The 17,858-nt window shown below is 36.2% G+C and overlaps 1 protein-coding gene across 1 annotated transcript in view; it reads left to right on the top strand.

Moving 5' to 3' along the window:
* Window positions 1-16,431, top strand: part of IGF1 (insulin like growth factor 1) — a 52,861-nt gene extending 36,430 nt beyond the window's left edge. The window contains exons 3-4 of the mRNA XM_051641930.1: window positions 5,647-5,828; window positions 16,006-16,431. Coding sequence (XP_051497890.1) covers window positions 5,647-5,828; window positions 16,006-16,065 — 242 coding nt within the window. The 3' untranslated portion in view covers window positions 16,066-16,431. The remainder of the gene's footprint in view (window positions 1-5,646; window positions 5,829-16,005) is intronic.
* Window positions 16,432-17,858: the final 1,427 nt, after the last annotated feature.

Genomic DNA, 17,858 nt, shown 5'->3' with positions numbered 1-17,858 from the left:
CTGTCTGAACAACCTACTGCCTCATAGTATGCCTAAATACATCTTGTTACTCTAAGCTACGAACAGGACACAGTGGAAAATGAGGAAAAAAAAGTTTGCCATCACAATTCTCTGGAGGAACCCTCACAGAGGTACTCCAAAACTGCCATAAATGCTTCAAAATTGTACAAATTATATTACACTGATATGTTGATGGAAACATTCTGAGTTTCTCAGTACAAGATTATAGTGTACTAATAGGTCAATGGGCTTTCACATGAGTTGAAAAGCTGCAGTTACAGCTGAAGGTTGACTCTAATAATACATTAGGAGGAAGCTCAGTGTTTTTTAGATTTACAATATTTTTCTGAATTATAGTCTGAATGGCATTCTTGGGTTCTCCTGCTGGGCTGAAAAAAAAACAAACATAACAAAACAACAACAACAAAAAAAACAAAAAAAAACCCAAAACAACAACAAAAAAACCCCACCATGTACAGCTTATATAAAGAGTCACATAAAAGCTCCAGGACATGTCAACTCAGCTCTTTCTAGAGTCTTGCAGACTATCGACTAGGTTTCTGTTTATCCTGGGCTATTTCTCATATAACTTCTCATGTTAATGCTACAGCAATAGAATATAATGCTCCACAGAATTCTTAGAGAGTTTGACCATTGAAACTTTATACTTCACCTACACCAGTGCTGTTCACATTGAAACCATCAGCAGAGCACAACCAATGGCAGCACCGGTGAGATATTTTGGAAGAAAGGGGGGAAATAAAGAAATCAAGTGTAAACAAGCCCTGCTGTATTACTCCACTGACATTGCATTATTTAAAGCAAAGTGCTGCTAGTACAGAAGCCAGCTGTTTAACTCTTGGAATACTGTATCTTGGCCTACTTTCAGGGGGCTAGATTTTGTATCTGCTTGTAGCACTTGGAAAGAAACATTCACATATTTGGTACAGTAGATTAAACGAGAGCCAAAAATTCTATTAAGTAAACTTTGACCTGCGTGATATGAAACCTCTTTTGAGCTAGCAACTGACAAAAAAGGAAAGAAACCTCCAAGGAAATGAGTGTACGACAGCAAAAAGGAATGCCTAGGACTGTTATATGTCCACAGGCAGCACTTTGAAGGTTGAGTAAATATAAGGAACTTTTTGATAACAGTTGGAAGGCAGCACTCAAATTGTGTCTGAGAGATGAGAAAGAGCTATATGGGTGCCCAGCATACTGACACAGCAAGATCAGTCAGTATTTCAAGGCAACACCATAAAACAATCAAGGGACAGAAAACTGATATTTAATGTGCAGAACCACCAGCTGTTTATTTACTAATATGGATTTTTGTCTAGAAATTAACTTAAGTGCTTAGTTACGTCAGTCCCTACGTAGGAGATCACTCAGGCATGTGCTTGCTACTGAACATGTGCTTTAATCCAACAGACCGTGCTGGAGCTTGAACATTTGCCTAGATCTAAGTGCATATTTTAGTAACTTGATGAACTGGGACCATTTGATCCTGTAGCCCTTCCAAAACAAGATGGGCCAAATAGTGATAATATCTGTAGAAGTGGTAGTACCTCCTTGTAATTCTTTATCTGATTTCTGCTCGTGATAGCATCTTTTGTGTACTTCAGCACTTAAGAGGACAAGACCAATTTAAAATTTACTGTTTTAAAACTAATTTATACAACAGATACTTCTCAAAAGTAGAGTAGAAATCAAGATTGCTGAAAAAGAATACTTTTTCTTTTTTTTTTTTTTTTTTCTATTTATTTGCTATACCTGCTGTACAGCACTTCAGGTAATATCACTTTCTATTTCATACAAATTTGAATTCCATGTGATTACCTAGGTCTTTCAAAAACCTTGAGAAAACTGTTTTTTAAAGAAAAAAAATAAAACCACTTGATTTCACAATACTTATGTTATCTTTTTATGACAGATGAACATTTAGTGTGCCACGTAATACATAAATATTTAAATCTGTAAACAAATGTCAACTTTCATTGCTGACCCCATCAGAGATGTGTCAGTGATTCCATTCCAAACTTGTTACATGCACCATACAGGATTTTTTAGAGACCTATAAGTTATTATATCCTTCTTCATAAAGTTATTTTTCTGTCAGAAAGAAAAACATCTCGTAGATGTCTTTGCTCGGGCTACAGTAAAAATAACTTTTAAGTACACTGAGATTTTCACCTGAAAGATTCCAAGATTCATGATTTGTATTAACTATTTATGCATCTCACAGAGCAGAGGAAATGTTGCTACTGACTACTAAATAAGGCAGACAATGCTTCATGGGTTATTCTAGGTATTTTCTTAATTTTATAAATGGTAAATTTGGACACTGAAGGATAAAATAACTTCCATGCAATCAGACAACAAGATATTACCTAGATGAGAATAAAACTCAGTATTTACAACTTCCAGTTGACAAAAAAATGCGTAAGTTCCTTCTTGACTTACTGAGAAGGCTTCATACACAAATAGAGCACCTGTCTCTAGTTCCTCTGCTTTATATACCATCAAAGAAAAATCAAATATGTTCCTGTTGTAATTATTGTTTTTACCAAAAAGTCATAAATTTCATGCAAGAAGTGATACTGATAAACTGGTAGAACACTATATAACCCATTGCATGCCACTGTGTTATCTGAAGTCTTGAGAAAAGATAATTAAGTAAAGAAAGCATCAGATTATATAGCTGAGCTAAGTTTAAAATGGCAAAATACAAGCAATGCTGTGCAAGTATAGGCTCAACACAGACAAACTGGTCAGAAGTACTGATTGTTAAAGGAGATGAAAGATTCAATAAATAAATAAATAAATTAAATTACCTCCACCAACCATTTTATGTTTGGCTTTAATCACAACAAAGCTAAATGTTAACCATATTAAAAAAAACAACATTTTGAGACCTTGCAAACTTTTCCTTTCATTTGACTATTTTCTTTGTAATAACTTCATACAACAATGGATCCCATAAAAAATGCCACTATCAGTCACTAAACATTTATAGTCTTGTTACTCATGGAAGAAACACTTCTGCTGTCAAGCTTTGTTATTAACTCATAGAAGTTCCTGGCCAACACATTTCATCTTATTGATTGTGTATGTTGTCACCTACAGGTAATATGATCTACCTAGCATGATGTCAGGGGGAGCTAACATTCGTAAGATTCTTAGAAATGCAAAATATTACTAATCCTGAAATCTTCTACTGGATTGATAGATATTTGTTTTTAATGGGTAACGTTTTCTAGGTAGAAAGGTCATAAACCAGATTAAACTAAGCAAAGAACTGTCCATTCTTATTTTTACTATTGGCAGTAGCTAGGGAATCAATCAAATCTCTCTGTCTGTTAGCTGCTATGAAATAATATTTAAGGAAAATTCTTGAACAAAAGCTTTTAGAGGGCTTTTGTTTATGAAGAATTGTCACCCTGAGAAAAGAAGAAAGGGCAGCCTAACTAATTAAGTGTTTATACCTACAGTTCAGCTGGATCTATGAGGGTTACACCTGCATACCCAGGAACAGAATTTGCCCTTTCATGATTTAATGGGAGTAAGACAAAATGTGGGACAGCTCTGGGTATCCTGCACAGTATGACAGTCGACTTTTTACCACGACTGCTAAATTTTAAAAGTATTAGGCTAAGACAATCTGATTAACAGACTTTAGAAAAACCTCCAGGAAAAGCTTGTACTTCATATTATAACTCAATGAGTGAAAATAGTCTGGAAAAAAAAAACAACACCAAAACTCTTTGTCTTAGTATTTATAAGACTTTTCAGTGATACATAGAAAACAACACACACATATACAGACAAATCAAAATATTACTGTAATCTACTCCTGGCTTACTGTTCTGTTTAGTCTTTTGAAACAAATAATTTAGAAGGCAATGTACAGTATAGAGGCCCACAGTGGATTGCAATATACTAAGTAAGCATGTTTTTCTTTTTGTTTAATTTATAGTCCCTGGAAAAAAAAAAAAAAAAAGACATTTAAAACCCTATTGTCTAGGTTTACAAAGCTCAAAGGGATAGTTAGTTCTTAGCTGACTGTATTGCTGGCTAAAATGTTAGACATGCTTTACCACTAGAGGTCTTCTCATTTACGGATGTACTACGGCCTCAAGGGTTCTTCATCATCAGTGGACATATGTTTTAATCACAGAGAATTGCAAAATACATTGTTGTCTTAAAATTGACAACTGCAGGATAAGTATATGGGTATCAACCTAGAATTTGCTGTATAAGCAGCGGAAGCAATAATTTCCCAAAGAGAAACTGGATTTTCATCTTTTGTTATACCCTTATCCTTTATCTAGCTTGAGTTACTTCTTAAAGCAGAAAATCCTGCCAGACTCTATGAATAACAGGTTTTTGCTCTCAGTGATAAAAATGAAGGGGAAAAAAACAAAGCCGGAAAAAAATTGGTGGCCCTGATTGAATTGAGTTACTTCATTTTTTGGCTCTTGGTGCAATTTTCTTTCCTTTTTTCCATGTTTTTGTGTTCTTAACCAATGTGGATCACTCTGTAAATGGAAACATTCAATGCTGAAAATGTCAAAACAAAACATTCAATCTTCAGAATTTTACTGTCTGAAACCAAATTCTACCAAAATTTTAAGAGAGATGTAGTGAGTAAGCAACTACTTATTTTTGTGAATTTAATGTTCTTTTATTTCTAGTTAGTCATAACAGGGCAACAGCATATCCAACTGGGTTGCATAAAAACAAGCCCAGGGAATAATGGGTTTATAATTTTTTGCATAGCATAGCAGAAAAATCAACAGTTACTAAAGAAATCATAAATCACTGAAACAAAAAAAGAAGAGTGTAAGAGGTCTATGACGAAAATGTCACCCTTCACTGGAGCTGAGTGAAAACTGTAAAACACTTGCCAGCCAAGTAGCTTCTGCAGATGCCCAGTGCAAACACAAAACACAGGAAAGATGAGGCTATGTCAGTCCCATTTCCTATCTTGTGCAAAGCTATAGAAAATAAAACATGCTTTTATCTCTCCCATCAACCAACTTCCTATTTTTGCTGCACTTCATTGGTTACTTTGTTACCTTATTTCCTGCTTTCCACTAGTTTTTGAGCTTGCAGGTTTTACACCCTGTGCAGTGGAATACACCATTTATTTCCCCTTTGGAACCACTCTGATTTCACATATAGGCTCAGTGTAGAAAATACCAGCATATTTTCATTAGAAAACACTTGCATACAACACAGGCATGACCTATGGTTACTAAACACCAGCTACATCAGTCTGCCCAACATCCAGTCCTCATCCAACAGCTAAAGGGCAAATTTCCTTTGCAAGGCTTCGAAATGCCAAATTTCAACTTCCCCCCCTCCATGTTCAATGCTAAGACAGTTCAAGAAAATCTTTTAGTGATACTTTTCTAAGATATAATTTTGCTCAAATGCTTCAATAGACAGAGCTCAGAGCTGGCCATTTCCAGGAATACCTTTCAAAGCTGTGTCTGCCAACAGGGTCTTAGAATAGATACAGGCAGGAAGCCTCTGCAAATGTCATTGGTGTGTCCATTAAAAAAATGCAACTTAATATTATTGCTGCTGAGCTCTTTGCACTTGCTTTCTAACGTACAAACTTTCCATTTGTGTTTTGAATAGGTAAGCCTACAGGGTATGGATCCAGCAGTAGACGCTTACACCACAAGGGAATAGTGGATGAATGCTGCTTCCAGAGTTGTGACCTGAGGAGGCTGGAGATGTATTGTGCTCCAATAAAGCCACCTAAGTCTGCACGCTCTGTACGTGCTCAGCGCCACACTGATATGCCAAAAGCACAAAAGGTAGGCCAGGCTGAAAAGAGGGGGAAAAAAAAAAAAGTCCCTACAAATTTACTTTAGGGCAGGAAAATTCTGTTGTCAGTCAAGGCTGTTAACGCTGCAAACAACTGATGTGTTCTGCCTACTAGGGACACTGAGATTCAGTGGGGTTTTGGGAAATAGTGTCTGTGGTAGGAAATAAGTAGAAAATGGTGTGCTCTATCTCATCTCTTAAAACAGTGAGTAAAACATGGATTTGCTAAGCTAGTAGTTGTGAGGCTTTATTCCGCTGCTGGGTAGTAAATGACAAGTGCTCACATCATCCAGTCATAAATAGCACCTAAGTCTTCATTCAGGAGAGAAACCAAACACTGAATGTTTAACTTGTGATCTGTCCAGCATCTACTCACTCCTACTTCCTTGTCAGGAAAAGGTAGATTGAGTGATCAAGAGCAAAAACACAGCTCTTCTGCAATTCATTTTACGTGTACATGAACATATGATTTTTATATGTTATTATTTTGACTTTTAAAAAATGTATTTATCAGAATTAAATTAACCAGATAGTCACGGCAATAATTACATTCTTAATATTAACTATTTAATTTGTAATAAGTTTTAATTTTAATAAGTTTTTTAATTTTTAATATTCTCCAAGCACTTCAGATATTCATTGGTGTTATTTGTATAGTTGTGGAGTTCAGATTATCCAGATTTTGTTGCTGTTGTACTAGATATGCAGTACATACATACAGTTAAATCTCCTCTCTCCTCAGGAGAGCCTACAGTTCAGAAAACCCATCTTAGATGAGGCTGCCATTAAGCTCATGTCCAACTGCCTCTCCTGCTTGAGTTCTGAACATCTGTTTTACATGTTATCTGTCATCTGCTGTAAGCCTCTAGTGATATATTTTATTGCTGTTGACCCTGTCTGTCCTACACATATGTTGGCGCCACTCCTGCAGTTATCTGAAATTTTTTTCATGTAAGAAAGCAAACTGCATGAAATCCTGGGATTTCATAGGAAGTCAGGAAGCCAGTCCTATATACTAATTTCCTTAATATCATCTTTATGAAAAATAACAATTGTAATCATTCCAGCATCCATTTCTGTTCCATAATCAATCCATAGAATAGAATCCTTTCATCTTTTCCTCAAGCTTTCAACCTTTTACAGTAAAGGCTGTACAGTTCTTCCCGGGAAGTACCAGCTTAGCTCTGAACATCTCAAAAGGAACACAGGACAACAGGTGAAGTCTTCTTGAGGTAGAGCTCAACTATAGAAAAAAAAAAAAAAAAAATCCAACAAAACCCTGAGGTTTATTCCTGTCTGGGAATTAAGAATTGAGGGAAAAGAAGACAACAGGCTTGGCCAGGAACACATGTGCTCTCTCCCATACTTGTTGCTAAGGTGATGAGTAAAACATTCTGTAACTTCAAGCTAAAGGAGACAAGATACGTGCCAGCTCTCTGACAAATCTCCACACCACTTTCCTTGGAGGGCCAAGGAATTATGTCATCCTTTGGGCAGCCATCATCTTCCCAGTTCAAAAGATAGGCAGAAAAACACTTTTCTTATAAACGGAGGAGCAGAAGAAAGGCTTTGCGCCTTTCAGTGGCAGCAGGGGAAGGAGATAGTGTTCAAGAGGGGTTACTGGAAGAAGAAAAAAATTAGAGGGACTATGCAGTAATTGAGATAACCTAGCTGCAGAAGAAATCATCCAGGAAATTAAATGGAGAATAAAACAAGAGGTGAAAGAGGCAATAAAAGACAATGAGGAGCATGGAATTAGATCAAAGAGGCTGAGAGAATGAGAAACATTGAAGAACTAAACAAACCATAGTGCATCACACAGGAAAGACAGAATTTTGAGAAAAGGGGAAACAAAATAAAATTAGAAAAAAAATATTATTAATTAAAACAAAACCTTTAAAGAAAATTTATGGGAAAAGTAGAAGAGAGATTAACAAAACCAGAAAAATCATAAATGCTTCTTGATGGGAACTTGGTGATAAAATAATAGAAATGTGTTGTGGGAAAAACAAACTGAAATTTTCATTAATATCAGTGGATGGAGAAAATTAGCTTGAGGAAACAAAAATACAAAAGGGGTAGGAGAAACAATTATTTAGATTTATGACAGATAAAAGGAAAATACAGGGAAAACTTGAGCTATTTTTTTCTCCATTAGAATATTTTTCTCTCTTAATATTATATGTTATCTATGAGATACATATCTTATAAAGTGAATATATCTATGTAAGATATCATATGTTCTTTAATATTTTATTTTTTTGAAACAAGATTTAAGGCAGGATTAAGTGGAATATATAAAATGTTGTACAGTTACTGTCAGATTTTTTTTACACAGTTTCTTATCCCTTTTATACCTCTAATGTAATTTTGATTTGGCATCACCTCATAATCTTTTTAATAGACAAATCCCGGATTTGGGGTTTGGGTTTAAGTGATTTTTTTAAATGGCCTACTTTCCCAATTCCTCAAGCAGATTTCTTTTCCTATGCACAATTTGGTAGAATCATAGAATCACAGAATCATTAAGGTTTGAAAAGACCTTCTACATCATCAAGTCCTACCATCAGCTCTACAGCCCTGTGACCACTAAACCATCTCCCAAAGCACCACATCTATCCTATTTTTTAACCACCTCCACCAACAGTGCCTGTACCACCTCCCTGGGCAGCCTGTTCCAATGCCTCACCACTCTTTCTGTGAAGATTTTTTTTTCCTAATATCCAATCTGAACCTCCTCTGGCACAACTTGACCCCATTTCCTCTTGTCCTATCACTAGTCATTAGGGAGAAGAGGCCAACACCTGCCTCAGTACAACCTCCTCTCATGTAGCTGTAGAGAGCAATGAGGTCTCCCTTCAGCCTCCTCTTCTCCAGGCTGAACAGCCCCAGCTCCCTCAGCCTCTCCTCATAAGACCTGTTCTCCAGACCCCTAATCAGCCTAGTTGCCCTTCTCTGCGCTGTCTCCAGCAACTCAATGTCCTGCCTATCCTGCGGTGCCCAAAAATGCACACAGTGATTGACATGTGTCCTCACCAAGGCTGAGTTTGGGGCAGGATCACCTCCCTGGTCCTTCTGGTCACACTATTTCTGATGCAGGCCAGGATATAGTTGGCTGCCTTGGCTACCTGGGCACACTGTCGACTCATGTTCAGCTGGCTGTCAATCAGCACCTCCAGGTCCCTTCTGTTGGGCAGCTCTCCAGCCACTCCTCCCCAAGCCTGTAGAGCTCCTGGGGGTTGTTGTGGCCTAAGTGCAGGACCCAACATTTGGCTTTATTGAAACTCATGCAATCAAGCCTGTCCGGATCCCTCTGTGAAGCCTCCATACCCTAAAGCAGATCAACATTCCCACCCAACTTAGTGTCATCTGCAAACTTACTAACCCTTCATCCAAGTCATCAATAAAGATGGTAAACAGGAGCAGCCCCAGCACTGAGCCCTGGGGACACCACTCGTGACTGGCTGTCAACTGGACTTTACCCCATTGAACACAGCTCTTTGGACCCAGCCATCCAACCAGCTTTTTTTTATTCAGCAAAGCTTGTGCACATCCAAGCAAAGAGCAGCCAGCTTCTCTAGGAGAATGGTGTGGGAAATAATTTCAAGGGCCTTGCTAAAGCCAAGGTAGACAACATCCACAGCTCTTCCCTCATCCAATAAGGAGGTCACCCTGAATAGTTTGCTTCAATGAGCAGGGCACTTCCTCTGTTCATAGGGCGAAGGATCTTTAGTTGTTACATTACAAACAAGTGTTGCTACACTACAGGCACAAATCTGAGTGTTGAGGGCCAGGCACTGAATGATTAATGCGGGCTAGTAACCCCAAAATGCCTTTTTGTTGCTATAGGGCCAACATCAAGAATTAGTTTTAAACCAATTACAGAGGCTGTATGTGTAGTTTTGTTTGTGTATAGCGAACAAACAAAATATTTGTTTCTCTATAAGACCATTATTTGTCTTGTTCTAAGACTTTTAGTCACAAATAAATATACATTTATATTGAAAAGTGAAAAATAAAGACATTGTTATTATATTCTTGGGGTGATTATATACACAGTGTACATCACAGACTCACAAAAAAAAAAAAAAAAAAGGCATTTAGAAGCATTTTATTATTACCACAGCTGCTGTATACAGTGGAGCTCATACCCAAACTTAACTCTATTCTAATTTAGATGTCCAGCTTTCGCCACCTCTTTTGTACTCAGTCCATGACAAAATTGCCTTGCACTGGACTGCCAATGAATGCAACAAACACACATCAGAACTTGCAAAGAGAAATGAGGTGTGGATCAGAGCACAATGTGGTAGCCACAGGCTACCCACCCTGAAGTCTCTAGTGAACAGATGGGACAACTCAGAGTATCTTTCCAGCTGGATTTCAGCACTACGAGCCTTGAGTAAGTTATGAACTGCAATGATAGGCAGTTTCCCTTAGTGGCCAGCAGTCAAATATCCTTCTCAGACATCTATCTGAAGGCTACCAAACTCTCACCAGTGTGCGTCCCCTATTTCAAAACAAAACAAAACAAGTCTCCCCTAATCCCTAAAATATTTTATATTTTTTGAGTCAAAGCCTACAGAAGTCATCCAACCTGTCTGGCTCAGCAACTAATTCTGGGATGAAAACACTGGTTGCAGTTGGAGAGGTTTCTGGACTATTCAAATGTGAAACAATACATATATCCGAGTTAGGGTACAGGAAATACACAATGAAATGGCATAGAAGAAAAGTTGTCTTCAATTGTGACAACTTCAGTTGTGACAACTGGACACCAGTTGGTCAATAAGAAAATGCTTTCATTTTATACAAATATTTTTTTCAATAGCCTTCACATGTTGCTGTTAACAATCATATCTGAAGATTTTATACAAAACCAATATCACTGGCTAAGATTTAGTGAGAAGTTTACTTTTTATCTTTTGGTTTTGTTCCTCTGAATTCGATCTGCAAAGGTAAATTTTTCCTTTAGAATAGAGTAGGATCTATCAATATAATCTACTTACAGTCAATCTGTGCTCTATAATATGTTGTCCTGATCATTCAGATTCCTCAGTACAAGAGCAGCTGAACAGAAATTTAGAAATGGCATGAAATATGCAAGAACTACAGGTAATGTATTTGGCTTTCTCTAGTGGGCTTCCCAAGGAAAGCTATGTGAATAAATTTGATTTCCAGTTCATTGTTCAAATTGATTAAGTAGATAAATAAAATAAAATAATTCACAAAAAAAGTTCTCAACATTTAGGTAAAGAAATAGAATACAAAGACCAAAGTCTTTTTTTTTTTTCAGTTTATTTAATGTACTTCAATTTATATACCTTTCTACTAATAATATACATGTTATTAACAATAATTATTGTTCCGTATCTCTTTACTACACTGAATGAAAATAGTAATGTTTTGAAAAGGGAAAGTCAGAAGTTTCACATTATAACTTCTGGAATTATATATTTTGGTATTTCCATAGCAAAACATTTTAAACTCAAAAGTAAAAATAAAGCTCATGGTTTCTTGCAGCTCTGTCTTTTTTGTGGTAAAACTGACATTCTTTAAGCTATTTTCAATCTCCTCAAAACTTTAGATGTCAAGAAATTTAATATTACTGAAAATCACCTGACTTTGCTTCTGACCATCTTAATAAGCTACTGAAATTTAGTACTACATTTTTTTACATTAATTGTATTATTCAAAACAATAGCTCAATGAAATAAACAGTTAAAATCCTGCGGGAATGAAATTTTATTAAAAAACCTGTACTTTTAAACAAACAGTTTCTGCAGGATCACAATTTTCTTTTGAGAATTCATGAAAAATAATAATAATTTTACAAAGAATAAGGAAAACCTAAATGGTTGATCAAATAATCCAACCAAACTGCAGGACATGTTGATCACTCATGTATAGGTCACTCATCAATTATGATCATCCAAAGCCTGTTTTATGTACTCGGTTACTATTTCAATACTCTGTTGAAAGTTTTCAGTAGAATTCTTGCTTTTAAAAAATGGGAGATAGTTAGGTATTCAGCTTGCCAGAACTGACAAAAAATAGGAAGGGATAACTGCATAACACAAATCCATTATAAAATTCTATTTCAGTTGCAGTTAGTTATGTGTGTAAACAGAGATTGTTAAAGAGGGTAAAATAATGGTTTCACCTATTGTTACACTAAGTTTATGTTTAGAGTTCTAAACTGCAAAACAGGAGCAAGAAGGGGAATTAAATTTCTGTCTTCGTTGTACATGGCTCCATCTAGCTTTTCTTTAATTCATTTATTTGTCTTCTGAGAAATGCTAGTGTAAGTTGTGCTTATTAACAGCTAAGGGAATTTAGTTTTAGCAACAATTTGGAAAACTAGAGAACAGAACTTTGAAAAACAACTGCTCTCTGTTCAACCAAAGGAAATTGAGCTATTTCCACAACAATTGTGTACGTCAGGAAAGAGTGTGACCTTTTAAATGAAGTAGTGTCACAGAACCAGTGGCACAAAGTTCTGATCAATTTAGGGCCATGAGGTACCTGGAAAATTATCACATGAATATGACCACTGATAAGGCTGATTCAGTAAATAAAGGAAAGGGAAAGCAAAAAACATAGTTCCATGCTATCCCATTGCACCCTAAACTAAAGCACCAGGGAAGCTGATCTAATTTTTTTTATATATAATTCTAATAATTTTGAACACTTTGATATAGTTTTGCTCTTCATCAAATTTTTAGTCCTTGTTCTTCTTTAAGTCTCGTATTTGGAGAATACACATACATGTATTTAGCAGCAAAGCATCAATAGGAAGCAGATTATCTCAAAAATCCTTTTCAGATTTTGTCTAATCTTCAAAGTTTAAATAAATACTAAGTGGGATTAAGAGATAGAGGGAAAAGTTGTTATTCTTTTTTTTTTTAGTTTAAGAAAACACCATCAAGAAAACAGAAAAGCATTGCATTATTTCTCATTAATCTTTCTAAGATTGGCAAATTCTTTTCTAATTGGCTCAGTTACAACACACAGATACATTTACAGGCCAAAAAATGCACAATGGCAGTAATCCTAATTTCTATTACAGCCGTGCCGTATTACCAAGCCAATGAGGGAACCTTAGGTGTAATAGATAGAAGAACTTGGCCTCCTCACTGCAGAAAATTATTTTTCCCATTGCTTAATTTCCAGCCTTGTTATGATGTTACTGATCACATTGCCCACAGAACTAAAAAGCTTTCAGAGACCCCAGAGAGTTTGTAGCTAAGATATCATGCCTGTTACTACAAACATTAGACTTTCCATTTATTACCAATAAACTAAGATATCTTTTAATGCCAATATGAGGTTAGAATGTCCATCCTAATGGGATAAGAATGCTGCTGCATGCTTCCGAATACTCTTCCATCTTAGCTTAATGACCTTTACTATCACTGAGTTAGTTGATATCTTTATCTTAAAGCTGCCCTGTCTCCAAAGATCCATGCTTAAGATGATACAAGCCTGTGCTTCTCTGCTTATGACCTGACAGGCAAAATTGACATTTTGCATCTCTCTCATCCTTAAATGCTCATTTTCTTTGTATGGGTCTGAATATCAGATCAGAGGACCTGATAATGAAATAAACATCACAGATAGCAACTTTATTTCTAATTACCTGTTTTCCCCAAGACTTGAGAAAGAAGGCAAGCTTTTCCATACGAGTGCAACTGCAGGTCTGAGAACCTGATTCAGGCACTCACATTTCTTTAATTATTTTTCCCCAATTGCCTCATCTTTGCATAGCTGAAAGAGTGTGTGATGTGGGCCAAATAATTTTCTGACATGCATGTCACTGCTGCCACTTCTTTGTAGCTATTCAACAAAATGCTGATCCCAGAGGAGAAACTTCTAAAAGTAACCTGCCAGTAACCTCCTTCAATTTCAAAGCCAGCCTATGTATTATGTCAGCTCTTTTTCCACCTACATATCAATATTAAAAACCTCCACTGAAACCCTGCTGCATCTTAGCATTTGCTTTATTTGACTGATAAAGCCAATTTAAAGTCAGGCAACAACAGTAGTGGAGAGAATTTAGATTTTCATTTGAGAAACAGGGTTAATTTTCAATCAAAATATAATTTGAAAACCACTGCAATGCAAAATGGTTGTTCTTTCATAATAAGTCTCTCACTGCCCATTTTATAGACCACAAGTGTGTAACCTTTAAGAATGTATGACTTTCTGCAAATAAAATGTAGCATATATCTTTTCCTGGTAAACTCTGTTCAAACAGAAGCACCTAAGGGCAACATTGATGAGGATATTTTGCTTTGTTGCCATGAGTAAAAAAACAGGCAGAAGAGTCAAGGAATTCCTTTTTTCTTAGTTCATTGTTACAAATATAAGCATTTCAAGCACAAGGCAGGATCCTTAACAGTAGCAACCTCCTGTGAAGTGCTGTGATGATGATTTTAGTGAAAATCAGTGAAAATTAAAGTGTTCATCCAGAACTAGTACTTCAAGGTGAAAACTAAGGTACAACTCGAGGAAAACCAAAGACAGAAAAGTTAGTTTTGGAAAAGCTGGAAGACAAACAGGCAACAAAACAGCAAAACTGATTTTAATTTATCATTAAGGAGTATTGTCTTTACTTTTTTCTTCTGTATTTGATCTATGTTAAGGAAGGTATGCCACAGCAGCAGCAGCAAAATTTGATCAAGACAAGCCAATATTCTACTGAACTGATCATAGGAATACTGACTAGATGATTAATTTCTTTTTCCTCATTTAGTATTGCATTTCAGATTAAGAATGTCTAGAACGGCAGATTCCTAACAAAGACATTTCTTCATTATGAATATTTTGTTGTTAGCAAATTTGACTTGTCAGTGATGATAAATCTTAGTTTGGCTCAATGCTCTTGCTTGGTGCTAGCATAATTAATTTAACAATCGCTAATACTGCTTGGATTTTTTTAATATATATTCTAAAAATAATAATTCCACTCATATCCCAATTCAAAACCAGTGAAAATTAATAAGTTCTATCTGAGCTCAAATTTTGCGATCCTTTGCAAGTTCCTGATTTGTTTTATGTTTAACAGACACGAAGTAAATTGAAAAGTTATATACAGAATAGTACTTTATATAGGAAATAATTTAAAAACCTCACAAAACTACTGTAATGCAACAAATCAACTTCCATTTTCTTTCTGTCAATCAAAACAGCAGGAAAAACTGTAATTACTTATTAAATTTTAGAGAATACTTTTCCTTTTCTTTAGGGCTTAAGTAGCAGATAATATAGTGGTGAGCTGCATACAGATTCCTCATCTTTCTCAAGATGTTTTTATTTTTTGTTTTTCTTAAGCCAACGGACATTATTCCAGTTAACTGAGAATTTTACTTCTGATGAGGATTGTAAATATGGAGAGTGACTTAACAATTCTGCCCCTAGTCTGGTACAGAATGTGCAAAGATTTGGGACCGGCTGATATTTACCAGCATGGCAAATAAGCAAATTAAACTGAAAGATATGTCACACCCATTACTGCTGCTGGAAACTGGCTGGTGCATGGAAAGACAGCAGACTGAGCGTATTATTCATTCCAAAACCCTCTTGATTCACCTGGCATATCACCCTGTCTCTTTTTGAAAATACAAGTTATTTGGCTGCAGCTCCTGCAGTGAACCCACACTTTTTATCCTCCTAAAGGCTTTATTCAACAAAAAAACTTCCACATCTAACATGCTATTTATGTGAAATGGAGGTAACAGAGACTCACTCGGCAATTTTGAAAACCTCTGATCACTAGATACTCAAGCCCAAGAGGCTTCATAAATCCTACAGTTACAACTCTATTTTCCCTGGTCCCTATAGAGCCTGGTTTTGCAAATGTTCTTTTTCTGAAAGAAAGAAATTCTTTGGTACCACCTGTGTGTCTAAGCCCATCCAAGTTCCAGTATGCAGATGTTTCCTCTGCCAAGATCAGCAATGACAGCAACCAACATGTTTTTGCCTAGGAGAAGAAGGAATTTAGTGGACAGAATTTTTGTATAGTTAAGTCCTCTGTGAGCTGGAAGAAGGGCTCTAACAATTTCAGCATTCAGGATAACAATTCTTCCACTAATATGAGTTTTGTTATCACACAGTGTATTAAAACCTATCAGGAATAATTTTTTTTTTTTTTTCCTACACCTTCAGGAAGTGCATTTGAAGAATACAAGTAGAGGAAACACAGGAAACAGAAACTACAGAATGTAAGAACATGCCATCCACAAGAACGAAGAATGAATGTGCCATCTGCAGGATACTTTGCTGTAAATAAATTATTTGTTAAACATTGGAAGACTTAAAAAAAAAAACAAACCTATGGCTTAATAAGCTCAATGCAATCTCAACCAATGGGCATTCTCCCAGTGAACAATGCAACTAAACATTCCAATATAAGTCTTTAGAGAACAGAACATTTTAAGCAGCCCAGAGCTAAAAATTCTGTGGTTGATATATTACTGTTTGTTAACCTGTTTTAAATGTCCTGCACAAAATCTCTTAAAGTCCTGTGCCCCTCAAAAGCCTACAAATTTATGGGCCTTTGATGGATCCAATTGCACTAAATTAACCTATGAACACTGGCTGCTGGAGTCATTCATCAGCCTTGTCTAAGTGGTGGGTTTTTTTTATTTGCACTTCTATACAAGCAACAGGCTGTTTGTTTTACAGTGTCTGATAACATTGTTTGTCTACCCCTTCATATTTGCACAGTTTGACATCCCCAGTAACAGCAGCAGTAAGGTAACATAGTTTTAAAAATCCATTAATTACATCTGTGGCATTTTGACAGAATATGGGTTATAGATACATTTGTTGTAAGACAGTTGTGTTTTTCCTTCTCTTGCAAAGATGCAGTTTATTGCATTTTGTGAGACAAAAGAATTTTAAAAGCAGTTAAAGCATACATAGGCTCTCAAACCATTAATGATTCTTCAAGGTAATTGTTTTGCAACAGTATAAGTAACTTCTTTCTTCCTCCATATAATGCAGTATGTAAAATTTAGCATATCAATAATACACATTTATCAAACAGTATGTAAAAAATCTCTGTTTTATAGTACAACGGTGCTATTTTATAGTTTGTTACATGAAAGGGTCTGGCCAAAACAGTAATAGGTAAAAACAAATATTAAAAGATCATGCCAAAGATTAAGTAAAAAAAAATACTTGGTTTAAATGAAATAAAATGGCTTCAGATTCTAACATGGAAATAAATTTCCCATCTTCAATAGAAAATTCAAATACTTGTTTCCATTTAGATGTTTGAATGGTGGTGTTTATGCCACCTTATAGTAATGTGGAACACAAATTACACCTTACAGTAATGTGGGACACAAATTCAAAGATGCCTTCTCCTGGAGAGGACAATTGGAAAAGCAGCCCTCAAATGACTTCAAAGGGTAACCCATGAGGGCCTAAATCTGTCTGAAATATCAGCATTCTATCAAATATAACAGAGCGTTACTCAAGATCTCTGTCGTTTTAATTCTTCCCACAATCAGATGTGATTAAATTGGCTGTTAATTAGGCTGCTACATCTCTCTGTAAATCAGAAAATCTAACCTAATCACCAAATTACAGTGTAGAGAGTCCTCAAGAAGAGATGAACCATAATGTCCTTCAAAATGCTGCTCTCAATAGCTTTTCATGCACTGCCGTGGGGGACATTTATTTCCAGATAATCTCTGCCATATAACTTTGGTAGGTACTGCACTGATTCTACCTTGAATAACAACACCGTGTCCTATGCTCCATCTTTGCAAATCAGCTCAGTGCTAGATCAGCCATGCAGGAAAGGGGGATAGTTTATTGCTCACCAGTGTCCCAAGGTAAGAAACAAACTTCTCTGTGACAGAAGGGAAGAGATGGCAGGGGAGAATGCACTGCTCCATTCTGTCCAGAACTGCAACCTGGTTCCACTTGACTTTCCTCCCATTACCCTGCACACAGTAAGCTCAGCAAGAGATGAAGTATCCCCTGGTCATCCTCAAAGAGAGCAGGGA

Source organism: Apus apus, chromosome 1, assembly GCF_020740795.1.
Source record: "Apus apus isolate bApuApu2 chromosome 1, bApuApu2.pri.cur, whole genome shotgun sequence".
Taxonomy (NCBI): Eukaryota; Metazoa; Chordata; class Aves; order Apodiformes; family Apodidae; genus Apus; species Apus apus.
The sequence above is the reverse complement of the archived record's forward strand: the minus strand, read 5'-3'. Positions and strand labels throughout refer to the sequence as shown.